At 36.3% G+C, this 23,353-nt stretch overlaps 1 protein-coding gene across 4 annotated transcripts in view; it reads right to left on the bottom strand.

Moving 5' to 3' along the window:
• The window catches only part of ZNF385D (zinc finger protein 385D), a 416,419-nt gene that overhangs the window by 57,151 nt on the left and 335,915 nt on the right, over nucleotides 1-23,353 (bottom strand). For all 4 annotated transcript variants that reach the window (XM_057424835.1, XM_057424836.1, XM_057424839.1 and 1 more), the window contains one exon: nucleotides 1,002-1,164. In XM_057424835.1, the coding sequence (XP_057280818.1) occupies nucleotides 1,002-1,164 (163 nt within the window). The remainder of the gene's footprint in view (nucleotides 1-1,001; nucleotides 1,165-23,353) is intronic.

Below are 23,353 nucleotides of genomic sequence, written 5' to 3'. Positions count from 1 at the left end.
CACGTCTGCAAGTTACTTTTTTGTTATACTGTAATTGGTTAGCGCATGTCTATTTACGATGCTAAACTTACTCATCAGAAGTAGTTCCAAATGAGTATTTTCCAGCACTGGTAGAAAGGTTCTGTTGTTTCACAGCTTTGGCTTTTTTGCCATGACTGGTTTTAGCTTGTTTGGAGAAGGAGGGTTGATTATGACTAAATATGTAACTGTATCCCTTCAGCCACAAGAGCCGTCGTACCTTGTCATATACTAGAGTACCCTTCAGTGAACTTACAACCTTCCTTTGAAATTTCCAGTACAGTAACCACATATTTAATCTGTGAGCTTGATCAAATCCTGCTGACTTTACCAAATACTCACATAGATTTTATTTGCAAAGGGGTACCTTTCACCCATACAATAATTTAAAGAATATTTTTGCAGTCTGAATACTCATTTAAGCAGAATAAAAGGCAACAATAGCACTTACCTGATTGTGTGGAATAGAGGTTATACAGCTATTTTCCAACTCAAAACCATGCAATAGCCATTTAAAAAAAAAATGCAATGTTCAAATTTTATGAAAATTAGGGGTTTACTCATAATGATTTTTAAGAGGCTTCTAGACACAAGTAGTGCAATTTACTACTTGCTTGTGGTCAAAAGAAATGTGCCATATGTAATTATTTATGGAGAGATACTGCATACAGACTAGGAGGTTTAGATCTGTTGATATGTAATAGTTTGGCCACTATAAAAATTAATCAAGTCAGTATTGCATTCTGGCCTAAAAGAATGATAAGCCTCTTTTCACTAAGAGAAATCAGTCATGACTATCATACTCTCACCAGCCTATTGAAAGGACTAAAACAAATCAATATCACACAGAAAGATGGATCGAGCATGAATCGATGTGGCAAGCACATAACCAAACAGACATGGAATTAAACAAGAAAGAAAAACGAAACCAAACTAAACCAAACCAAAAAGCTAAACAAAACCAACAAAGATTGTCGCTTAACCTGTTTTGTCAGAGCTGGTATTGATGGTATTGGTAGTGATGGAAGTGAAGGTAGTCTTTGCGCTGTCCTTGGTAGTAACAGATTTCTGCTTATTTTTCATGGCTTCCAGTGCTTTGAGCTTCTTGGCATGTTTAGTGCCTTTGTAGTGGGCCGCAGCCTGGCTCTACAAAGGAGAACAAAATGAACCATGCAATCAGGCTCATTTCTAAACTGGCATTCTCTGTATTAGTACAAATACAGACTACCTTTCAATAATGGGTACCATTCACATTATCCAAGTAGTGACCAAACAGAAAATCATATTTAGAATGATGCCTGAAAAACAATGGAAAAAATACTCAAGTCACCCCAAATAGATAAGTATAGTATTACTGCATAACAGTATATTACCAAAATAAAGTTGTTTTAGTCTACCATGCTACCATTAGTTTTTCTGTCAAGACTGCTTTCGCTTTCACATTAAAAAAAAACAAAAAACTCTCAGGCAATGGGGAAGAAGGCACTCTCCTCCCATTAGCTTTGCACTTTTCCAGTTTCTATTTCAAACTAGAGATTTAGTCAAAGCTTCCCTCAAAGAACAGTTTACTCTTAACAGTGGTATCAGGAACTTCTCAGCAAAGACTGACAGTAAAAAAAACACAAAAGAACCCAAACTAAAACTAAAGCCCAAACAAAAGGAAGCAAAACATAAAACGCTCTCTTCAAAGCTCGTCACCAAAGACTTAACTGAATGAGGCAGACGTGCAATTAGCTGGCTTTCTTAAAAAAAAAAAAAAAAAAAAAAGATCACTTTTGTTCACCTGCTACAAAAATATTTGAAATTCAAAGCCAAGATCTCCTTTTAAAGGAGAAAGCTCACACAAATCCTGTCACAGTCCAAAATGTATTTTGGCTACTTGATATTGTTAAGCTAAAATAGATTCGTATGTATATTGTTATTAAGATTTATGTATTACTTGGAAAGTATCCTTATTATTCTAAGAGTTAATACCAACTTTCCTGCATTTAATTTATGTTGAAAATATATTTGAAGAATAGCATTTGAAGTAAAGATTAAACTTTGTACAAAACTCACTGGCATTAGTATAAATATTCAGAGTTTATTTCTTCTCATAATTATTTAAAATCTTAAAAGAAAGTCTTCTAGTTAATAAGTTTAACAACCTCAAAAATTCCTTTTTTTTTTTTTTTTTTTGCTGAGCTTCAAAGTTTTGAAAGTAACAGCTTTCTTACTTGAATGAGAAATTAAGATTATAGAAAAATAGTCAAAATCTAGCTACTACAGAACTGCAGAAATGAAAAGCAACTATGCTGGATCAGCCCAAGGACCCAAAAAGGTCAACATTTTGCTTCTGGCATTAAACAGAATAGCAGATACTTAGAACATAAAGGAAAGGTAAATGCTTTCTGTTGTAGAATAAATAATAAGAAAAAACCCATGTATATAATTTACTGGCTACAAACTCAAAGGATCAAAGGAATAAAATGACAGCTACTTGACTCACTAAGCCACTCATGTGAGTAGGAAAAACCTGCATTATCTGGCATCTGTTAGTCATGAGACCTTCATTTAATGTTATTTAATATGTTGAATTTGGGAGTGACAGGAAGTTCTACTGAGTGTCAAATAAGAGTGCATATTAATGCATCTTGAGATTTATGACTTCCAGCTTTCATGAAAGCCATGATTCCTTACAGATGCCTGAGATTTGAGAAGCTCAAGCTGATTAGGGAAGAAGTGAGAGAACTTGTCTAAATCAATGTACACATGCATAGATTTTCACACATGCATATGCTCGTCTTGTATATTGAGATGCATCATTCAGTTTGGTTGAAAAGCCAGTTTCTCTATACCTAAAATAATGTAAATATTGTATTAGGTACCCTTATTGAAAGAACACTGGACAGTGAAGTTATTAACTAGATACAACCTGAACAGAAACAGCACAATCATGCACCTTTCACAGCTCCCAACACATAACATTAGACATACTGTAAGCCAAATAGAAACAATCAAGAGATATTAATTACTGTTAAACTGAAAGACCAGTGTCAAATTACGATGATGCATTAAAAATGACATTATACAGTACATCCTCATGTTGCTATCATGTCAAATATTTTTACCGTTTCTAGTAAAATTTAATTATCAGTCAGCTCCAGAATCTGACTGCACTTCTTCTCCTTAACAGTGTAATTCTTCAAGCATAAAAAAGGTAGTCAGGACACGGTCCTTAATACTGAATGTTCATGTCAGTTTGACACACAGCTCAACTTTATTCACAAAATGGTTGGTGAAGCACCCCAGGTTTATGCCTCTTGCATCCATACTTCCAATTCTTGCAGCTACAACTTCACACACCCCAACTCAAGTAATCTTGGATGTACAAGGCTTATACAACAAGGGTCTATGCAGAAATTGGTGACCTTTTCAATGTTCTGAAATACATGAATGAAATTGCTCCATAGTAGAAAGACGTTGCTCAAATTTACAAGTACAATGGCTGCTATGCAGAATTGTCCATTACTCACTTTCCACAAAGCACTGACAGTTTACCCAGCCTATACTTAGAGATGATCTTTATGCCATTTTTATTTCAACATTTAAATCTCTGTCCTCTGTGGGGACATGAATCTATCTGAGCTTGTTTCAATATAACTACAGCTAGCATGTTAATGGTAGTTCTATGTAAGAGCACACAGATTGCTCTTAAGCATTTAAGCAGCTCCAAATAAGCTTGTGCTGAACTTTTACAACTGAATCGGAACCCTAAAAAAACCCCAAACAACCCCCAAAAAACCCCAACCAAATGTCTGTCATTATCTTCCCTTGTAGGAGGAAATGGAAAAAATGCTAATAAATAAATTTTTCAGCACAGCAATGTAAAGTATGGTATCTCACTGAATCATTTCTTTCAGCCATTATTTTGCATTCTTACAATTATCCTCATTGCTTAAATGGCATTTACTTCTAACTTATAAAACTCATTGCTTAACCAGTATTTACTTGTAGGTTAAGTACAAAAATAACAGATCATAAAATGCAGTTATTCCCAACTTTCATTCAGAATTAAGAAATATTGAGAGAGAAAAATAAAAGTTGTTAGCCTTACTATTTGGTGCCCACCATGATGCTTAACTGAGTGAATAGACTGTACCCCTTCAGAAAGATGAGAGGGAGTCCAACAGTTGCAAAACACAAGTAGATAATACATACATATATATATTACCTTACCAAGCTGAGCTAGAAGTTGTGCTCAGATGAGCTCATGGACAGAGGTTACAGGTGAAACTCTACACCTATAGAAACCAGTGGGAATCAAAGGAGGATTTCCCATTCCATGTTTTGAAAAGCGGTATTGACTTTTATAATTGCTCATCTTGATGGAAGACAGTCCCTTTTGACAAACAACTGCTTGATGTAAAATCAGATGAAAGAGATACTGGACAATCCTAAAGAAAAAATTCCTAATTTCTACAGAACACTTTGTAATCAGCCATCCTAAACCCCCTCTAATATTAAATTCTGTTTCTTTTAATGATTATAAAAGAACACATTAGAAGAATACCTTCAGAAAGCGCTTACTTTTTTCTTTCATCATAGTTTCCAAGTTTGCTTCTCACATCATAGTTTCCAAGTTTGATACAAAGAATTAATCCTAGCACTGTGAAGACAAGTCACTGTCAGCTAAACATGTGGGCCAGTCAGTGAAGAAGCATGAGGAGTACGTCAGTTATTGCTGGTTCAATATTAGAGTGACTTTAAAAAAATGTATCTATTCTTGAAAAAGATGTCTAACAAGAAACCAAAAGGTACATTATTACTTCATATTTGAAGATGAAAACTTGAGGATCCTTAACTAAATTTTGAGGTCTCTGATCCTGCAAATTACATGTAAACAAACTTTGGTCTATGGGAATTACTTCAAGGAAATGACAAGATGTCTAAACAGCAAATCACTTTTCAAGGTTATTTGTAATGTAGTCCTGCTTATTTGAATGGTATAAGCCAAATTAAGCATCTCTTTTGCAAAACATAATTTCCACTGATTCCATGTATCTTATCTTGAATAACTAGGGACCTTTCTAATCCTTATATTTTGTAACCTTCCCAAATTGTTAGAATATAAAAAATGCATTTGTCTATATAATGATTTATTGGGTGTGTATATATATCCATATGTTACAAACGCACATACACATACCATACAGATTTCTATATACCTTAATGTCAAAAATCAGCTGAAGTGCAATATTGTACCACAATTACCATGAGGACATGATATTACCAAACAAATTGCAACATATAAAGTATGATGAGAAAGGTGAAATATTTTAAACAATCCAGATTGTATGCACTTACAACTACATGGAAGTCTTCATGCCTGCCTAAGGTACTTCACCAAATCATGTGTCTTCTCACTTATGTTTTTAGGCATTGGCCCAACAAAAACACTGTGCTTCATTTTTCACATGGAGACAAAGAATTCTCTTCCTATTCAGAGAGTTTTCAGCTTCGCAGCACTGCATCTTCTATCCTTCCCTTATCTCTCCCGATCCACCTCATATTACAGTCTTAGAGATGGTTTTCCTGCCTCATGCATTCCTTCTAGGCAATACCTTCATAGTAAAAGCCAGGTCAAAGAACATTTTTAAAAAAGTGGTGTGAATATTTTCCACCAAGTCTTCCTCACAAATATTCACTCCAACTATCCTGCACCATGTCTTTTTCATCTTACAATGTATTTTAAAGCTGCTCATGGTGGAGAATGCTCTACTCCATGCTGTCATCTGACCAGTTAGTAGCAAGGCTGCATTCTGTCTGCACCCTTAGAAAGCCACAAATGAGGGGGCTGAAAAGTCCTTTTTTTGTCTGTCTGAGATTTCAGTAGATCACATCATGTCTTTCTTTCCTACCAGCTACTGGATACTACCATCACCTCTGCTGTTATTCCGAGTAAAACAGCAATTTTTGCTAACCCATCAGCAACCAATGTCAGGATCCTCCAGACTAAGAAGCTCTAAAACCAGTAAGTTTCCAGGTTCAAAATAACACTATCAGTGAGCTGAGCACACATGGAAAGCAATCATACAGAACTGCGCAAGCCAAGAGGGCTTCTATCCTTGATGAAATGAGGGAAATTGTTTACGAGATACCTACGCTACACATTGTCTCAACCTCTGAAGTTGGGCTGTCAGTAAGTACTTCAAATACATTTTTACAGATGTTTTAAGCACAAAAGAAAGTGGTAGAAAATCAAAAGACATGTTTTATTTTTGGAACAAGCATCATACTTACTCCTAATGATTCCAAAGCCTTGCAAGTCAGTGATGACAGCACTGCTCAGGGAAGGCTGCCGTATGCAGCTGAGACATCTGTAGACTACCAGGCATGTGCTATTTACATAACCTGAGCTGATCTCTATGGAACTTCTCCAGTAAGTAAACTGGAGAAGTTTACTGAGAGAAAGTCTAACAGCCTTGAGACACCCAACAGTTGGTTCTGCCTAGGGCAGGGCTTTTATTGTGAGCCATACCAGATGATATGAGGATTATGCAGTCGAACTGACATGTATTTACTCTGTTTACTAGATAACCTTTTATTTGAGGGTATTTTAATTTTTCAAAAATAACTTCTTAGAAGGCCTACTGTTTTGTTTGCCCAGTGGGTACACACAGGGAATTAAGGACTAACAAGTCCTACGCTTCCTTTCTAGAAAACAGAGGAATTTCATGAACTTCACCAGAGCTTCACAGACTCACAATACAAGGGACAAACAAAACTTCGCAGAAGATTAAGTGAAGACATGTAATGCAATTTTTAAAGGTAATGTCAACACAATGACATGCTTCATATTGAACAAGAAGAGAATCCTGATTTCTGTCTGATACATACAAACTCAATCTGCAGTCAATTACAGTACAGATAAATGTTGCCTGTCATCATATCTTCCTTCTGCTATGCTTACCTTTATCTTCTCAAATGTGTCATTTCAATTTTTTGTGCAACTCCATCATCAACACTACTGTGTAATACAGAACCAGAGGTCTAATTACATTATGCACTGGGATGTAACTGTGGTATAAAACACCAAGGATGTGTGCAATATTACTTCTTTCAGATATGCTCTGAGAGAAGGCTTTTGCCCCCAAAACTGTGATTGATCAATTTGCCCCCTTCCCTAGAACCAAATACACAATAACAGAGCAAGTACCAAAAAGGACCTTTCTGCAGAAAAGAAAGCATTTCTCCATTATTGTGTCAGAACACATTAAATGTCCCAGCATATCAATTCCCAAGTATTCAATTTTCTCTTTTCATGTAAAGAAAAACTTTGTTTCCTCTTCTCCTTCAAAAACCATTTATTCAATACACTCATGAACTCAAGGATCACTGAGACTCAAGGATGAGAGATAATGGGTGCCTTCTGAGCTCACTAGCTCCTTTGCATTCACAAAGCTGCTCCATCCCACTCCCCCATGCTTGGGCTTCTTCCAGAGCCATTTATATAATGGTGAGAGACTGTACCTGGCAGGAGTCTGCATCACATTGTGAGAGACTGGCATTCATCCCATTCTTACGGCAAAATCATCCATCCTATAGTAAAATCAATTTCATTTTCATTATGGAAAGAAGTATCATATTTTCATTATGGAAAGGACAAGCTATTTTATCTTGGTCAGATGCAGAAAGTCAAAATTTTCTACTTGATGTTTCTTGTCCCACATTACAGCATCTTTATGACCACACATCTAGTTTGTGCTGTTCGCTGCCACTGAGTATGGCATTATCTGAAATGACCTAAGCAAATACAAAACTCGCCTAGGTATAACATACTTCACTCTGCATTCTAAGTAGACATACACAGTGTCAAAATATAGTGAAGGCAAGATAGCTCAAGTAATCTCTTCCCATACCTGGCATTTTTATTTAAGGACACCAGTACTTCATACAGCACAACAAAAGTTCATTGCATGTTGAAATTCAATAAACAGATTATTTACTTTATCATATATTTTATCATTTTTATTGTTAAGCAGTTATATTGTTAAACAGCAATTGGGAAATCAGTTTTTAACTCATTTTGACAAGGTTATTAATTCTAGCTGCTAGAAATTCTTACATGCTGGCTTCCATAGTAATAATGGTTGCATTTTAGGGAGCTCTTTTGATGAGGGGGATGAAACATTCTCTTTTGCAAACTGATATCAACAAAAGTAACTTTAACATTTAATGCCATCTTTACTGTATTAAATGGCAGCATCATTTATTTTCCCCACGGTAAATCTTACTGTAGTCAGAATTCCAAGAAAATATTAAACTTGTTTATTTTTTATAATTCAGATTAGCAAAGTGATTCATCTCAGATTAATCTCAGAGTGAGACAGAAGGTCGATCTGTACACACTGTTATGTGCTACACATGATAAAATAAACCATGTATTAATTCAGTTTAGTAAATATAACATATGTGCTTCCAGTTTTGAATTTGGAACTGACATATTTGGGGCTGAGAACTTGAGCAAACTATATATGCCATTATAATTTTGTACAAATGTACCCCAGCTTCCCTCCAATAGCAACAGATGCACATCTTACATTCATTGTTTCAATTAACACCTTTTGAATAGCATGTCAATAATGGCTATACTAAAAGTGAAAGCCAGCATACATTTATCTATGAAACAACAAAGAAAATAAGCTCAAGAGGGTTGTGATTTACTTAATAATGAGTTTAATAATGTGAATATAATTCAATGTTCAGGTTATACACAAACAAGGTTTACTTAAAATCAACAGATGCTGTCGAATTTAAAATAACTGTTTTAAAGACTAATTTTCTAAATAGTGTTGAAAAGTTCAGTATTTTCTGCTGTCATCTAAAATGTAATGACAGTGGTGGATATGTAGCCAACACCTTTTTTTTGAATCTCAGTTTGTCACAGTTTACAACAGCTAATGGCAGTCAAGGGTGTACACATACACTTACCTGCCCAGAGCCTCAGTTCATTTAGAAACTTTACACTAAGTGAGCATAAACCACTTGATTCCCTCAGGATCCAGCTTATGAACTGAACAGAGAAAGTTGAGTGGGTGGGTTTAGCTTAGCATAGTTCGTCTGAGTGTTTTCACCTGGTTTCTGTTGCCAGGGAAACCATTTTGGTGTGTTTACATGCATTATAGCAATCTCATTGAATTCTGATTTTCAGACTTTTTTGACTGAACCAAAAGCATCAGAGAATAGTGGTGAGGCACAAAGATACTACAAGAAATTTTACAGAGAACAGGAGAAGTTTAAAAGGTGAACATTAAAATTCCTATTAGTTCAGTACTATTCGAACTCTGTATTTGAAATTACAAACAAGTTAATACAATTTGCATGTAGAAAACCACAAAAGAGAGTACACGGAGATATTTTCACCATGCTCTTAAGCACAGTCTTAATACTTTTATTAGAATTACTGGTTTTAATACTAAAGTTATTAGAAGTTTTCCAATGTCAAGTCTGTCTTCAGAAAAATGTAGATTTCTTTCTTTCTTCCTGATTCTTTTTCATAAATATACAGTTAACAAACCTTTAATTTTGGATTTTTAATTTCAATTTCAGTAGTTATTTTTGCATAAATCTGTCCTGTGTCCTTTATATCAGCTCCTACCCATAAGTAGAAATTCAAACCCCACAAATAAGTAACATAAATACCCAGATTTCCTGAGCTCTGTTTTATGTGGAGTTGACTATAGTTAGATGCTTCCCAGGTCAAATCTTCAGCCTTCTTGTAGAAGGCTGTAAACATATGTAAAATATTATGTGAACTTTTCCACTATGAAGAGCTCTCACAGCTACACAAAGTTTTATAATTTAAGGCTGGGACTAAGATGGAAGAGTTTACAAGTTCTTTCATTCTCCTCATATTCTAAGATGAATCCAAGCCTTCCAGGTACAGAAATGTCCATAGAAAGGCAGTGTGTTTTCTTGGAATAAAAGTACTCTCAGCCCACTAGTTCCTGACTCATTTAGACAAATTTTGTATCTCTAAGATCTTGAGTCCTATGCCAGTGATTTGCTTAAAAAGTCCTATAAGGGTAGGACACAGGACTTCTCTCTCTGGGAGGAGATATATGTTACATGAAAATGACAGAGCAAAAACCAAAGTAAAATGAATTTAAGAAAAAAAAAAAAAGAGACCAAAAAACAACAAACAAGCAAAATCCAAACCAAATATGTTTTATATGTGGAATTAATAAAAACTAAATGCCTAAGTGGTCATAAAAACTAGTGGTATAGCATGGAAGCAAATATGCATTAAAGACTAATTTTATCTAAACTATTAGTAAGAAAAAATATTTTGAGAAAAACAAGCAAAATAACCAGAAGAAACAAAGGTTTGTAAAGCACAGGAAAACTTGAATATCAGTCTATAATACAGTTATATTTATTCTTTTACATAATTTTGTTCCTTTTGCCTTGCCTTCATTCATTCTTGGGTGATGCTGTGAACACACTCAGAGCCTCAGTGAAGTCCATGCAGTGCTGTGTATACCTAGAAAGTCTGCCATCACACAAGTTCTATCAGCTACTGAAGGGTCAGAGCCTTAGTACTTTGAAATAGTGCCCACAGACCTAATTGCGATGACAGTTATAAAGTCAGTTATTTGCTCTTTAAGTAGTACATATATGTGGATAGATTCAACTGTTCTAAAAGCTATGCAGACTGAAGAATGGTGGTTATTTACTAACATGCTATCATCAATACAGAACAGGCAAAAATATCTTCCAGTAAAAAGCTGAGAGATCAGCATCTTTCACTCCTTTAAGTTACCCACTACTCCAGTGTGTAAGCCACAGTTAGAGATACAAAACATTACACAAAACTTAATGAGAATGTTCTACACTACTATTTACACTACAGTTGTTATATTTTCTCTTCTTCTTACAAACCTTCATTCCCTCTACTTCAAATTACACTGAAATCTGAAAATCCATTTTCTTCCATTGACCAAAACAAAATACTGAAGCTACAAGAAACTGGCTGCAATTCTATAAACCCTGCTGGATAAGAGCAGCCCCGTTGAAATCAACAGCACATTTTATATGATGAAGTGTTGTGAGATAAGAGGTAAAGGCCTCAAGTTGTACCAGATGAGGTTTAGATTGGATATTTGGAAAAATTTCTTCACAGAGGGGGTGATAAGGTATTGGAAGAGGCTTCCCATAGAAGTAGAATCACTGTCACTGGAAGTTTTCAAAAACTGTGTAGATGAAGCCCTCAGTGATATGGTTTAGTGGTGGTCTTGGCAGCTGTGGGTAATGGTTGGAACTGATGATCTCAGGTATTTTCCAATTTAGTTGATTCTGTGATTCTAAGGCAAGTGCTTAAGAGGTGGTCTGTATTTCTGTTTCAGTCACATTGCCTTTTACATTTCTCATCTTTAGTCAAGCACAGGTTTTCCGGTTCAAAACTGATCTTGTGTAACATAAAAAAGACCAAACTAGACAGCTGTAAGAGCCCTTCCTGAGTTAAAAACCTAAGAAATCATTTAGTATCTTATATTTGTCTGGTCAGAGATTATTGAAAAAGTGAAAGTTCCAAATGGTACTGAAATCTAATGCTGAGACTCCAAAGTCCTTGGAGGAGGCAAATCCCTTCATACCTATTCAAAATATTTATTAACATATTTATGCTTATTCATTGCTCTTTACTCTTCCTATGCTGTTCTTTCATTATTCCTCAGTGCTGATTCCCATCTATGGTAACTGTAACTCATATGAAATGAAAAAACCCCAGACTTACATCTCATAATTAAGAATTACAGAGATCTGATAAATGTAAATTAGTACAATTAAGTCAGTAACATTTAACAGTTTTCCATCTGTGTCCTCCAAATTTTGGAATGCTCCTGAAGTGATGAAGAAGTACTACAGTTTAATAAAGTAGGCTAATTTAACCTTGCAGACATGACCTTAACGCCTGAAGAAATGCTGTCTTAATTCACACAACACTTGTGTGAAACAGAAGACTTTTTCTTTTAGTTTGTTTTTTATGAAACTTTAGCCATGGACACTTGGTGACATCATTAACCAAGAGGAAATTATACCATCAGAACTAATGAGGTATTAAAATACCTCAGCAAATAAGGAAGGGTATTCAAGATTCCTCTTCCTTCTAGTCTTTAAAAATAATTAAACAGTTGATATTTCCACAAGCAAATGTACAGAAATATACAGTTATTAAACGAGACTGAAGCTCCTTATAAATTTTGTATTGAGATAAGAGTTCAGAACAAAGAATTCCTATCTAGAGTTCTGAAGAAAACTAAAATGTCAGGGGAGAAACACTGCAAGTTTGCATGTAGAGCTTTTGGTTAAAAATTTAACTTGGCTGCTCTGGCCCCTACGATGTTACTTCTGGAAAACTGGTTTCTGTAAAAAGTTGTAGAGATTTCTGAATCCTCTCTGAATAAAATGAAGAATCTTTATCTTCACCTCCAATGATGAACTGAAATTGTGAATAGCTCTCAGTTCACACTTACGACCTTTCTGCTGTGATAATTCTCAGCATGCCTCAGTATGCTCTGCAGCACCCCAATCTTACACTATGGAGGACATCAAGCTGAAAACCTCTAGCTAAATGAATACAGAACTCTCACTAATGAAAACTCCTAGCAGGTTTCTAAGCTGGTGGTGTACATTCGGGGTGTATGGACAGTTTGACAGTGATTTGAGCACTCTGAATTTCAAGATGCTTTCTGGAGTTCCACTGTCATTAAGTACAGGTGAAGGAACTATATGGGACAGCTATGCCTTTTGTGTTTGTATCCTTATGACTTTTAAAACTGAACCCTAAAAGAATTTCTTTAATATCATAGAATCATAGAATCGTTAGGGTTGGAAAGGACCTTAAGATCATCTAGTTCCAACCCCTCTGCCGTGGGCAGGGAAATATATTATGCTTAACACTACTGTTAAATTGCATAAACCAGTAAGTGCTATTTCCCTTGGGTGTGTATTAAGAATTTACTTTTTGCAGACAAGTGCACAAATATGATTAGCTTTTGCAAATTGCTCCTTATTCTGTTATTGGTAAGTAATTTTTATATTATTGTAGTGTAAACAGATGCCATTTTCCACCACATATTCAGGAGTAATGAGCTAATTCAATGTGTTAAAACAAACAAGATCTTCAAGAATGAGCTATTTGCTTCAACAGTCCAAGCTCCATTGAAATCTATGTTGAAATCACCCATGATAGGAAAGTTAGCAAATTACTCTAGAAGCAAAAGAACTTTCTTCCTCGTTCATTATAATCCTGAATGGTTCAGATACCTTCCTAACATTCATACTACTGATCAAATTCTTGCAAATTGATTCAGAAATTATTTTTTGAGCATAACTAATATACTTCATTGCTTTTCTTGTAAAGAAACAACATTGTGGCAGGAGCTCTACAACTGTTTTAATATTCACTCCCATAGATTCATTATAGACCAAAGTCTAGAAACAATGAACCATGCTGTTTTCATTGCCCTTTGGAAACTGCAAGGACCAACTTTCTGAGAGAACAAAACAAATCAAAACAAAACCCCAAACAACCCAACAAAAAAAACCCAAGCATGTTAAGTTTAGATTGTGTGGGTGAAATCCTGGCACCACTTAAGTCAATAGAAATGCTGACATTTATTTCAACCTGGAAAAGGCTTGAAAGCAAGTGTGATGCTCCACCTGGACCCAGTGGAAAGAATTTAAAGATGGATGGACAGCCTTTGACTGAGCCAAGAAAACAAAATGTACAGCACCACAGCAACACTTCACTTGAGAAAAAAAAAAAAAAATCAAAAAAACCCCCATGCTTTCAGCACAAAACCATGTAATATTCAACTTGGAATATATTACTTGTCTACCCTCACAACAGCATGTTTGGGTAACTCTGCATCATCTTGCTTGGTGATACGTACTCATATTCAGCTGCTACTGGTATGTCATCCATCCATTTGCTCTAAAAAATATCTACAGAATGAAAATTGAGAACACCCAGAACAATTTCATGCAAATAGAAATGACTTGGTTTGTTTCTCTGTTCTTTCTTTACCAGCTTCTACTTAACATTCCTAGAGACAACCACACCATTTGAGTCATCTGCACAGGAATATTTTCCTGGTTTTTTTTGTTGGTTTTTTTTTTTGTTGTTTTTTTTTTTTTGTTGGTGGTGGTTTTGTTTTTTTTATTGCAGCAAACCCATTTGTGAAACTTATGCGTGTGTATATAAATATTTATACTGCTACACACACATATCACAGGCAACCTGCCATCTCACCAGAAATACTATACTAGATGGAAAGGTTTCCAATGTTGAGTACATTTGATATATATATATCCAGCAGACATCCAGCTATAAAGCTAACAAAGACTCTCACACTTTGTGAGAGAGATATAATCCATTGTCCTGAGTTTTTTACTGGGTACCAAATAATCTGTGCAGCAGTTTATGGGCAGATATAAAGCCGCAGCATATATAAGAAACACTACATAATGCTATCTAAAGAATAAAACTTCAGATGGCGACAGATAACCCTTAGAACTCTCAATCTCAACTGAATCTCTGTGACTATCTTTCCATTTTAGAACGATTTCCTGTTTTTGATCCTGGAGCCAAATTATACCCGAGTCCATCCATAATAAAAATACACCCAAAATGTAATAAAAACTAAATAGAATAATGTAATATATCTCCCAAATACGGTGCTTTATGCTATGAATAATTTTAAGAATGACACTTATTCCAATATGAATGAATCTCAGACAGACCAAAAAATCAAGGACCCTATCTAAAAAGAACATTAAGGGTGCATGACCTAACAATGGATACGGAAGGGTGACAGCAAATTACAAATGTTGTGGTTGTATAAGCAAGTACTTGCAGGTGTAGGTCGCTATGACCTATCACATTATGATAAATATTGCCAGTGGGTCATGTAAATCTAACTTAGACAAACTACCTTTCCTGAGACAGTTAATTTTCCCAGTGCATCTTCCCTGCTTTCAGATTTCAGGGTGGCCCTAATGGCTGTAACCATGTCACCCCTCTGCCTGTGAGTGCCATTCTCCCTGGAGCCTCATGAGGCCTCCACTCCCAGCTCTGGCTGAAGTGCTCCAGTGTGTTCCACCTAACCTGGCAGCCAAATCTGCAGAATTTATCACCACTTAATGATGCACACATTTACTGAGTAATAAGCATTTTGAAATGTACAGCACTGTGACTACCCAAAGAAGACGTGAGAGTACGATCTCGGGTAACATCCAGAGCCCTACTGATGACAACAGAACTTCAAGAAGTCCCACTTTGCAAATGAGATCACAATGGCCGTCAGGACAGATGCATGAATGTCATGTACAGTGTGTAACATCTAACAGCTTGCAAGACTTTTGCGAAGCCATTTACAGAGAAATATGACAACTAGGCCAGGCTCAGGACAACTGGCTTTAGCACCCGGAGTCCTACCAAGTTTGGATATGATTTAACTTCTAATACTTTCTAAGAGGGTTGAGGCTATAATCTTTAATTCAGCGCTTCTTCAATTTCACCTTGCAGATACAGTTGCAGCCTCAATGTCTTTGCCCTGCAGTCTCCTAAAACATACCTCTTATTGCATTCCAAATACAAAACAGATATTACTTCCAGCTGAGAGTTTTAAGATGTATTAGCACCTTCAGGCTTACACATGGTCAATCTAACAGGTTTCTGCAGGCAGACAACTAACCAGGAATCTAAGTGGGAGCTTTCAGGCTAAGCCAAAATGTATGCTAGTCCAAATGTGGTAGGAGCAGAAGCAGTTGTCTGCTAAAGATGGATTAAATCTGTAGCTGAACCCTTCATTCAGTCATGTGCAAACATGCCTTTCAGTAAGCCTATGACTTCTACAGGTTCAAGAATACAAGTCTGAGACACCCTGATGTTTTGTAGGAGAAAGCACCTACCTTCTTTACCTGATCAGACAGGTCACATCATAGGCCATGTGTCTTTTAACCGCATAGCATATTACCAGAGGAGCCAGAATTATTGTCTGCATAAATCTCTGCTTCGCATGGCTGTACAGTCCCTTCTTATTCTCCCCATTTACAGAACTCACATCCCTCAAAAAGGGTGGAGTCCACTCCTGTTCATTAAACAGACAGACATTAAGGATGACCTTGTCACAGAGAATTGTATGTGGTTATCTACAGTGCAAGAATTTCAGAAAATCACTCAAGATTTGATGTTAATGATAAGGTCATCACCCTGTTGATTTATCTTTTGTGGTGCTGAAAAAAGGGAATTATGAAAGTTATGCTTCTCCCCAGCCAAAGGGCCTCAAGGGTCAACCCATCACTTAAGTCTGAAAATGCACCTTTGCACATAAAAGAACAGCTCGCCATGAAATAACAAAGGCCCCCACCTTGTCCTAAATGCAATTTTGCATGTTTCTACAAACAGCATACTGAAATGCAATGAGCCTCTATTAGGCCCCCCAAGTGAGCAAAATCCTTTCTTCTTAGCTACAGTTCAAACCAATCAGTTTTTTATGACTATAAATGCCCAATTACAAATGCATATTCAGTATTGGTGGGACCTCTTTTTATAGGAAAAGGAGTCATGCCTGCAAAACACACAGATTCTTGTAACTGCAACAACAAATGTTTCAAGGCTTGAATTAAAATTCACAGTCCAATTACTCTAAGTGGCTATACCTCTTCACTGGGAATTTATCTCTTACTACTCTGTTACCTGTTTCATGTCAGGATCAGCCATAATAAGCCACCAAGCTGGTTTCATGAGGATGATGGTGGGGGTGGGAGGTAGCACACTGATGGGAAAAGTAGATAAATATCTTCAGCCTTTGTTTTCCCATTCAGGAAATAGGGGAATCAACATCTTTTGGATAAAAGTAGATTTTCTGAGTGGGACAATATGTAATCTCTGTTAATTTAAAAAATCCAGGTTTAAAGCAGCTATTCTAAAAGTGCTTCTGTCAATATTCCATTCTGCAAATACCATAAAAGCCCTAATCAATAGACTTCAGATACCTTAACTTTTATGTAGGTAAGGGGGGGGGGGGGGGGGGGGGGGGGGGGGGGGGGGGGGGGATAATAAAAAATTATTAAGGCTGACTATAGAGAAGATCTGAATCCTAAATAACCTCAGCTGGCAAATGTCTGGATGACAAAACTCCTCCCAGTTGTAAAACAAGACTTGCACAAGCCAAATGTATTCCATGATTCTGTCTTCAAGACTTTTTACTCTCTGTACTTAGACACATTCTCTTTGGGATGACTTCTTTGCTTTCAAAGACTATCTTTATGATCATTCAGCATTAATAGCTCCTCGATGGCTCTAATTTTTTTCCACTGTTTACTCTGCCACCTGAAATCTTCCATTTCTCAATTCATCTCTTTTCTGTCATGATAACCCAAATTTAATTATGAACTATGACAGACTCAGAGACTCCTTTCTTTCCACATATTGATCTCCTACTCTGCATCATCACACCTGTTATTCAGTATTGCTTATTTGTCTCTTCTCTTACATAGCTCCTTCTCCCTCTTGCATGCCTTAGAAAAACACACCTACTCCAACCATTTATTCCATAAATTACAAACTCAGAAAATACACTTACTCTTATTTACCCTCAGACATTTTTTACGGGGTTGACTTCAAATGTTCTAACATGTTATCTAGTAAGTTGAAGCATATGCCTACTGGTTGTCAAACCCTCCCTCTTTCAAGAAAGAGTAAATATGGGTTTCAGAAAGTATTCTTCCATTAATTCATTCACTGATCCCCTGCTGCTCTCCCTACCTTATATTCTTGTTTCATTTCTGATTTATTAGAAAATAAGCTATCTAGATAAAAGATCTCATCTTACACTGTAAGCACTGTATACTTCACAGACATTTAGCTGTAGGCTCCTTGTATAAATGAGCCATAATATTCCCCAGGTTCTAAGTAAATTACCCATTAAATAGTATCTCTACTATTTTTAAGATCATTATTGCAGAATAATTGAGACCATACCGATAACATGCTTCCTGAGAAAAGATTTTCTGTGTATTTTGTGATTAATAGTTGTTTATCTGTATCAATAGACACTCAGCAAGACACATGACAGAAATGCTGAGCTTATTTTCTCTTTGGACCTTGCTGTTGGTTCTGACTTGAAGTAGCATGGACTAATATCTACAACAGAGATCACAACTACAACTGAATTAATCCTCAAAATGGTTAAATAATACAAAAAATCAGTTAGTAAGAGTCATCAGAGCAAAGGCTTATTTTTTGTTAGTGTTAATTTTCTTAAAAGATTAAATTGATCTCGATTAATTTCACTCACTTTCTACAGGATCTGGAAAGATTAAAAACAAATTCACAACTTGGCTCTATAGCTTAGGCAAGATCCTTTTCAACAAAGGATTTTGCTTTTGATCATTAGGCTGCCAGTGCTGGCATTTCAAAGGCTGTGCAGCACCTGTGAAATTCATACAAAATTCAGCTTCCCACCATCAGAAATTATACCTGTTTTCGACCTCTAAAGAGCAAACATGGTCACAAACACCAATGAAAACTCTGTATTTGTCTTCTCTCATGATGTGAGTCCAAGAAATCATCTTTCTCATCTTGTTAGCCTTGACAATGTTGTAACAAACTTCTGTCAACTGTGAAGTGCACATTTTCCACTCAACACAAATTCCTCTTCAATTCCTTCTGTTAGTGCAGACAATGCAAAATAAAATATTAGATTCTTCTTGGAAGGATCAGAGAACTTGGGCCCTGAGTTGAAATGTGCCTTAACTACTTAATCCTTTGGGCAAATGCGATCAGCCTTACAAGAAAGAAATGACTGAGTGGGGAGCACTAATACAACTCTTATATCTCTGAAGGAAGTTTTAATCTTACAGCCTTTTCAATCACTAATGAGACACAAGCATGTAAACTAATTTTAGAAACAAAAATCCTTTGCCACTAGGAATTATACAGAATAAAATACAGTTAAATGCAGTAAAAACCTTCATCTGTTCAGTGTCCAAGGTGTTATTTCCACATACTCCATGTTTCATGGCACCTTCTGATGCTGTTACTCACTGCTGCTTCTCAGAAAGTGTTTAAAAGTTATAAATTGATTTGACTGTAATCATTTATCACTACCTAAGATTCTGGTATGAAAATCATGTTAGAAAATAAACTGACAAGCAACAACAGGTATCTTATGGTAGGCTATTTGACTAGTATAGTATTACTGAACAGAGATATTTGATGGTTCTTCACTAACAAAGGAAAATTTTCTGTTATGTCATTAAAATAAATGGCAAGAGTCCGGGAATAAAATGCAGATCGATGTACCCTGTAAAAAAACCCTATGCAATATACTCACATTAATTGCTAAACCATAAACAGGTTAACACTTTGGAAATTAACACTTAACTGCTAAACCATAAACAGGTTAACACTTCTAAACAAGTGATGAAATCCTGTATTTGGCAAACAAGGTATTCAAGTAGGTAGAACATAAAGAGTGAGGCTGTTTGAGTGATTATTTGATTTGCAAATTGGTGCCTTTATCATCAATTTAAAATGAAACAAAACAAAGCATCTGAGCAAATATCCCATAGTTTTAAAATTACTGTATATATCATTGGCCTATTAAATTATGACATTTGGACATGTTTTGTATTGCTATGTAGACTGAAGTGAGTGATAATAATGTTCAAGTGTCTGCATCTAATGAAAACATAACACTTTTTATTTGGAGGCATGGCTCACTGCAAAAAAGCAATATATCACTGTCCTGAAAATGGCCAGCAGGAATAGGAAAAGGAGCTGCTGCTAATTAAACCTTTTACATAAAAACATGATTGCTAATCAAAATTTATTACCCCATACTCTCACATTCTACTTTCTTCTTCATTTACATTTCATCCTGTAGACCTTGAAGGTTTACAGTCGTCTTGTATGTTGTGATTTTTTGATACTGTGAAAGTATAAACTTGTGACAATGATAATTTAAAAAGATGCCTAAAAGACAAGTGACTGTGGTAGGAAAAAGAACAGTACAATTAAAATACATTTGGTTACTCAGATAGCTAATTAAAAGTCATGTTTAAGATATTAGGAAAATATAAAGGGTATACTCAAGCTGAAATTTCATCATCCTTGTGATAACTGAAAAACGCCTTTATTACAAGGAACAAAGGATGCTTGGCTTTAAATGCACAGAACACACTCATTTTCAGAAGTGTGCTATTTAGTTATGATCAAATTATACACCGTATTTCCTGTAAAGAAAGGAAAGATACCTTTGATTTTTAATGATTTCATTGCTGTGAATTTTGCTACACAACCATTTCATATAAATTGAATACTAAAGATAAATATTACCCTAGCCAAGTATCTGATTAAAAGCCAGCAAAATAGATTTTGCAAAAATTCTAGGCTAGCATATGCTAAATTTCTGCTAGTGAAGTACCAAATAACCATTTAATTTTTATTTAGATAGAAGTAATTATTGAAATATTTGTAAAATGAAGTGAAAAAAATCACAACAGAAGATGTTATTTGAAATAGAAAACCATTCTTCTTCTAATCATGTAGGGACAGAACAACTGAACTTATTATTTTTGTCAAAGAAATAATAAAATCAAAGCAAGCAGAGACAATTGCCACAAGACTAAATGTAAATTAAAATACTTCAGACAAAAAGCTTGAAGGCAACTGATTCTCCCATTGAGGGGTGATTTTCACTTGTCTCCAGGTGTAAGATTATGTGCACTGATGGGCTGATCAACAGAAGACAACTTCTACCCAGCTGTAATCAGGAGTGATTGATGGTTGGGACAAAAAAGTTGATTATCATGACAAGTCCACTGATGTAGAGAAAATAGTCTATGCTGGGAAAGGATAAAACCTGTTCAGAAACTACCTTCTAAAACCTCTGTTCTAATGAATAAAATGAAACATTTATGCCCTTCCAAAAAGAGCTAACATAAATGAATTCAGTAGATATACTGTGCACCTGTATCTATAGTTATTCCACCACGACACAATGAGACCTATATTAACCCCAAACATAATAAACCCTTGTATTTTTAAAATCACAGTTTGAGATCAACGCATCAAACACTATGTGTGTATGAAAGAACCTGCATGGTCTACCAGTAGAGCACTGCCTCAGTCTGAATATGCTTTGAATTCCTAATCAAGGTTTTTAAAGGCCATGCGGGAATTAGGTGTAAGTACCATACTGGATTCTTTCCTGAGTAGAAGTCAGTCCCCTTTGGCCATTTTAAACCTTTAAAGACTTCATTTTCAATTGAGATTAAAAAAAAAAAAAAAAAAAAAAAAAAAAGCAAAAAAAAAAAAAGCACGAGCAGGGTCAATACACCCTCAAAGGTATAGTTCGAATATGTACTTTTTAATTCCAATATAAAGATTTGAAAAGCAGAGGTTGGGTTGCACTTTCACTCCTTCAGAGGATCAGACTCCCAGCTGTTAGCTCTGATGTGAGTTACGTACACAGAATAGCATTATATCCAGGAAATGTAAAAGACATGAGAAGAGTGATAAAAGAAGGAAGGAGCTGAAAAAATTAGGACTGGAAGTTCTGAAGTGGAATTTGTTTACATCAGGGGCAGTTATGTTTAATATTAATTCTTTCAAAAGGAATATTATGTTTGTTACAAGAGGTGGCTGCACAAATACAGCACAAAAAAGAGAATGTACCACAGGTATCCAAGGGAGTGCAATTTTACTGTACCATAAAGTGGGAAAAAAAAACCCCAAACTGTCCAGAATAGTGTAAAATAATTTGAAAAGGTTTTATGGCTGTTGGAATACACTATAACCAACTAAAGCCAAGAAAAAGAACAACTTTACATTCAATGCACTTCAGAAGAAATTAGGATTATTTTTTTTAAAATGAACTCCATTTACATTTTAGATTACATTTTACAATTTACATAATCTAACTCATTTTGATGGAGATCTTTCTACATCACATAAAACTGCACATTTTCTTCACGATGTGCTCTTTCTGCAGACCAGACTGTCATATAGCCCTGCCTGTTCCTATTCTGCCAGTTCTTCTTTATCAGTGCCTAAGAAAGTGAGCCAGGAGTCGCTGGCTGGTGACTGAAACTAGACAATATATTGCCATTTTTATAGTTAAATCTATTACCTGCACCTATCATTAATAATCCAGAATTTCAGATTCTCTGCTGTATAAATTATTTTAAAAAATAAATCTATAAGGAAGAATAGGCTACCCTGGATATGGAGAAGGCTGAGGTTCTGAATGACTTCTTTGCCTCGGTCTTCACTGCTCTGACCACACCACCCAAGTCTTGGAAGGCAGGCGCAGGGACTGTGAGAATGAAGCCTGGGCCCACTGTAGGAGAGGATCTGGTTTGAGACCATCTTAAAAATCTGAATGTGCACAAGTCCATGGGACCTGATGAAATCCATCCGCGGGTCCTGAAGGAGCTGGTGAATGAAGTTGCGAAGCTGCTGGCCATCATATTTGAGAAATCATGGCAGTCAGGTGAAGTTCCTGATGACTGGAAAAAGGGAAATATAACCCCCATTTTCAAGAAGGGGAAAATGGATGACCCGGGGAATTACAGACCAGTCAGTCTCACCTCTGTGCCTGGCAAAATCTTGGAGCAGATTCTCCTGGAAGGCATGCTAAGGCACATGAAAAACAACAAGGTGCTTGGGGACAGCCAGCATGGCTTCACTAAGGGGAAATCCTGCCTGACCAATTTGGTGGCCTTCTATGATGAGGCTACAGAACTGATGGACAGGGGTAGGGCAGTTGATGTCATCTACCTGGACTTGTGCAAAGCATTCGACGCTGTCCCACACGACATCCTTGTCTCTAAATTGGAGAGACATCAATTTGATGGATGGACCACTCGGTGGATAAAGAAGTGGCTGGACGGCCGCACACAAAGAGTTGTGATCAATGGCTCAATGTGCGGCTGGAGACCAGTAACGAGTGGTGTCCCTCAGGGATCGGTGTTGGGACCGGTCTTGTTCAACATCTTTGTCGCTGACATGGACGGTGGGATTGAGTGTGCCCTCAGCGAGTTTGCTGATGACACCAAGCTGTGTGGTTTGGTTGATACGCTGGAGGGAAGGAATGCCATCCAGAGGGACCTTGACACGCTTGTGAGGTGGGCTGATGCCAACCTCATGAGGTTTAACCATGCCAAGTGCAAGGTCCTACACCTGGGTCGGAGCAATCCCAGGCACAGCTACAGGTTGGGCAGAGAAGAGATTCAGAGCAGTCCGGTGGAGAAGGACTTGGGGGGTGTTGGTTGATGAGAA

This window comes from Pezoporus wallicus, unplaced genomic scaffold (genome assembly GCF_028554395.1).
Source record: "Pezoporus wallicus isolate ANWC-B61680 ecotype Strahan unplaced genomic scaffold, APGP_CSIRO_Pwel_v1 contig_3181, whole genome shotgun sequence".
Taxonomy (NCBI): domain Eukaryota; kingdom Metazoa; phylum Chordata; class Aves; order Psittaciformes; family Psittacidae; genus Pezoporus; species Pezoporus wallicus.
The sequence above is the reverse complement of the archived record's forward strand: the minus strand, read 5'-3'. Positions and strand labels throughout refer to the sequence as shown.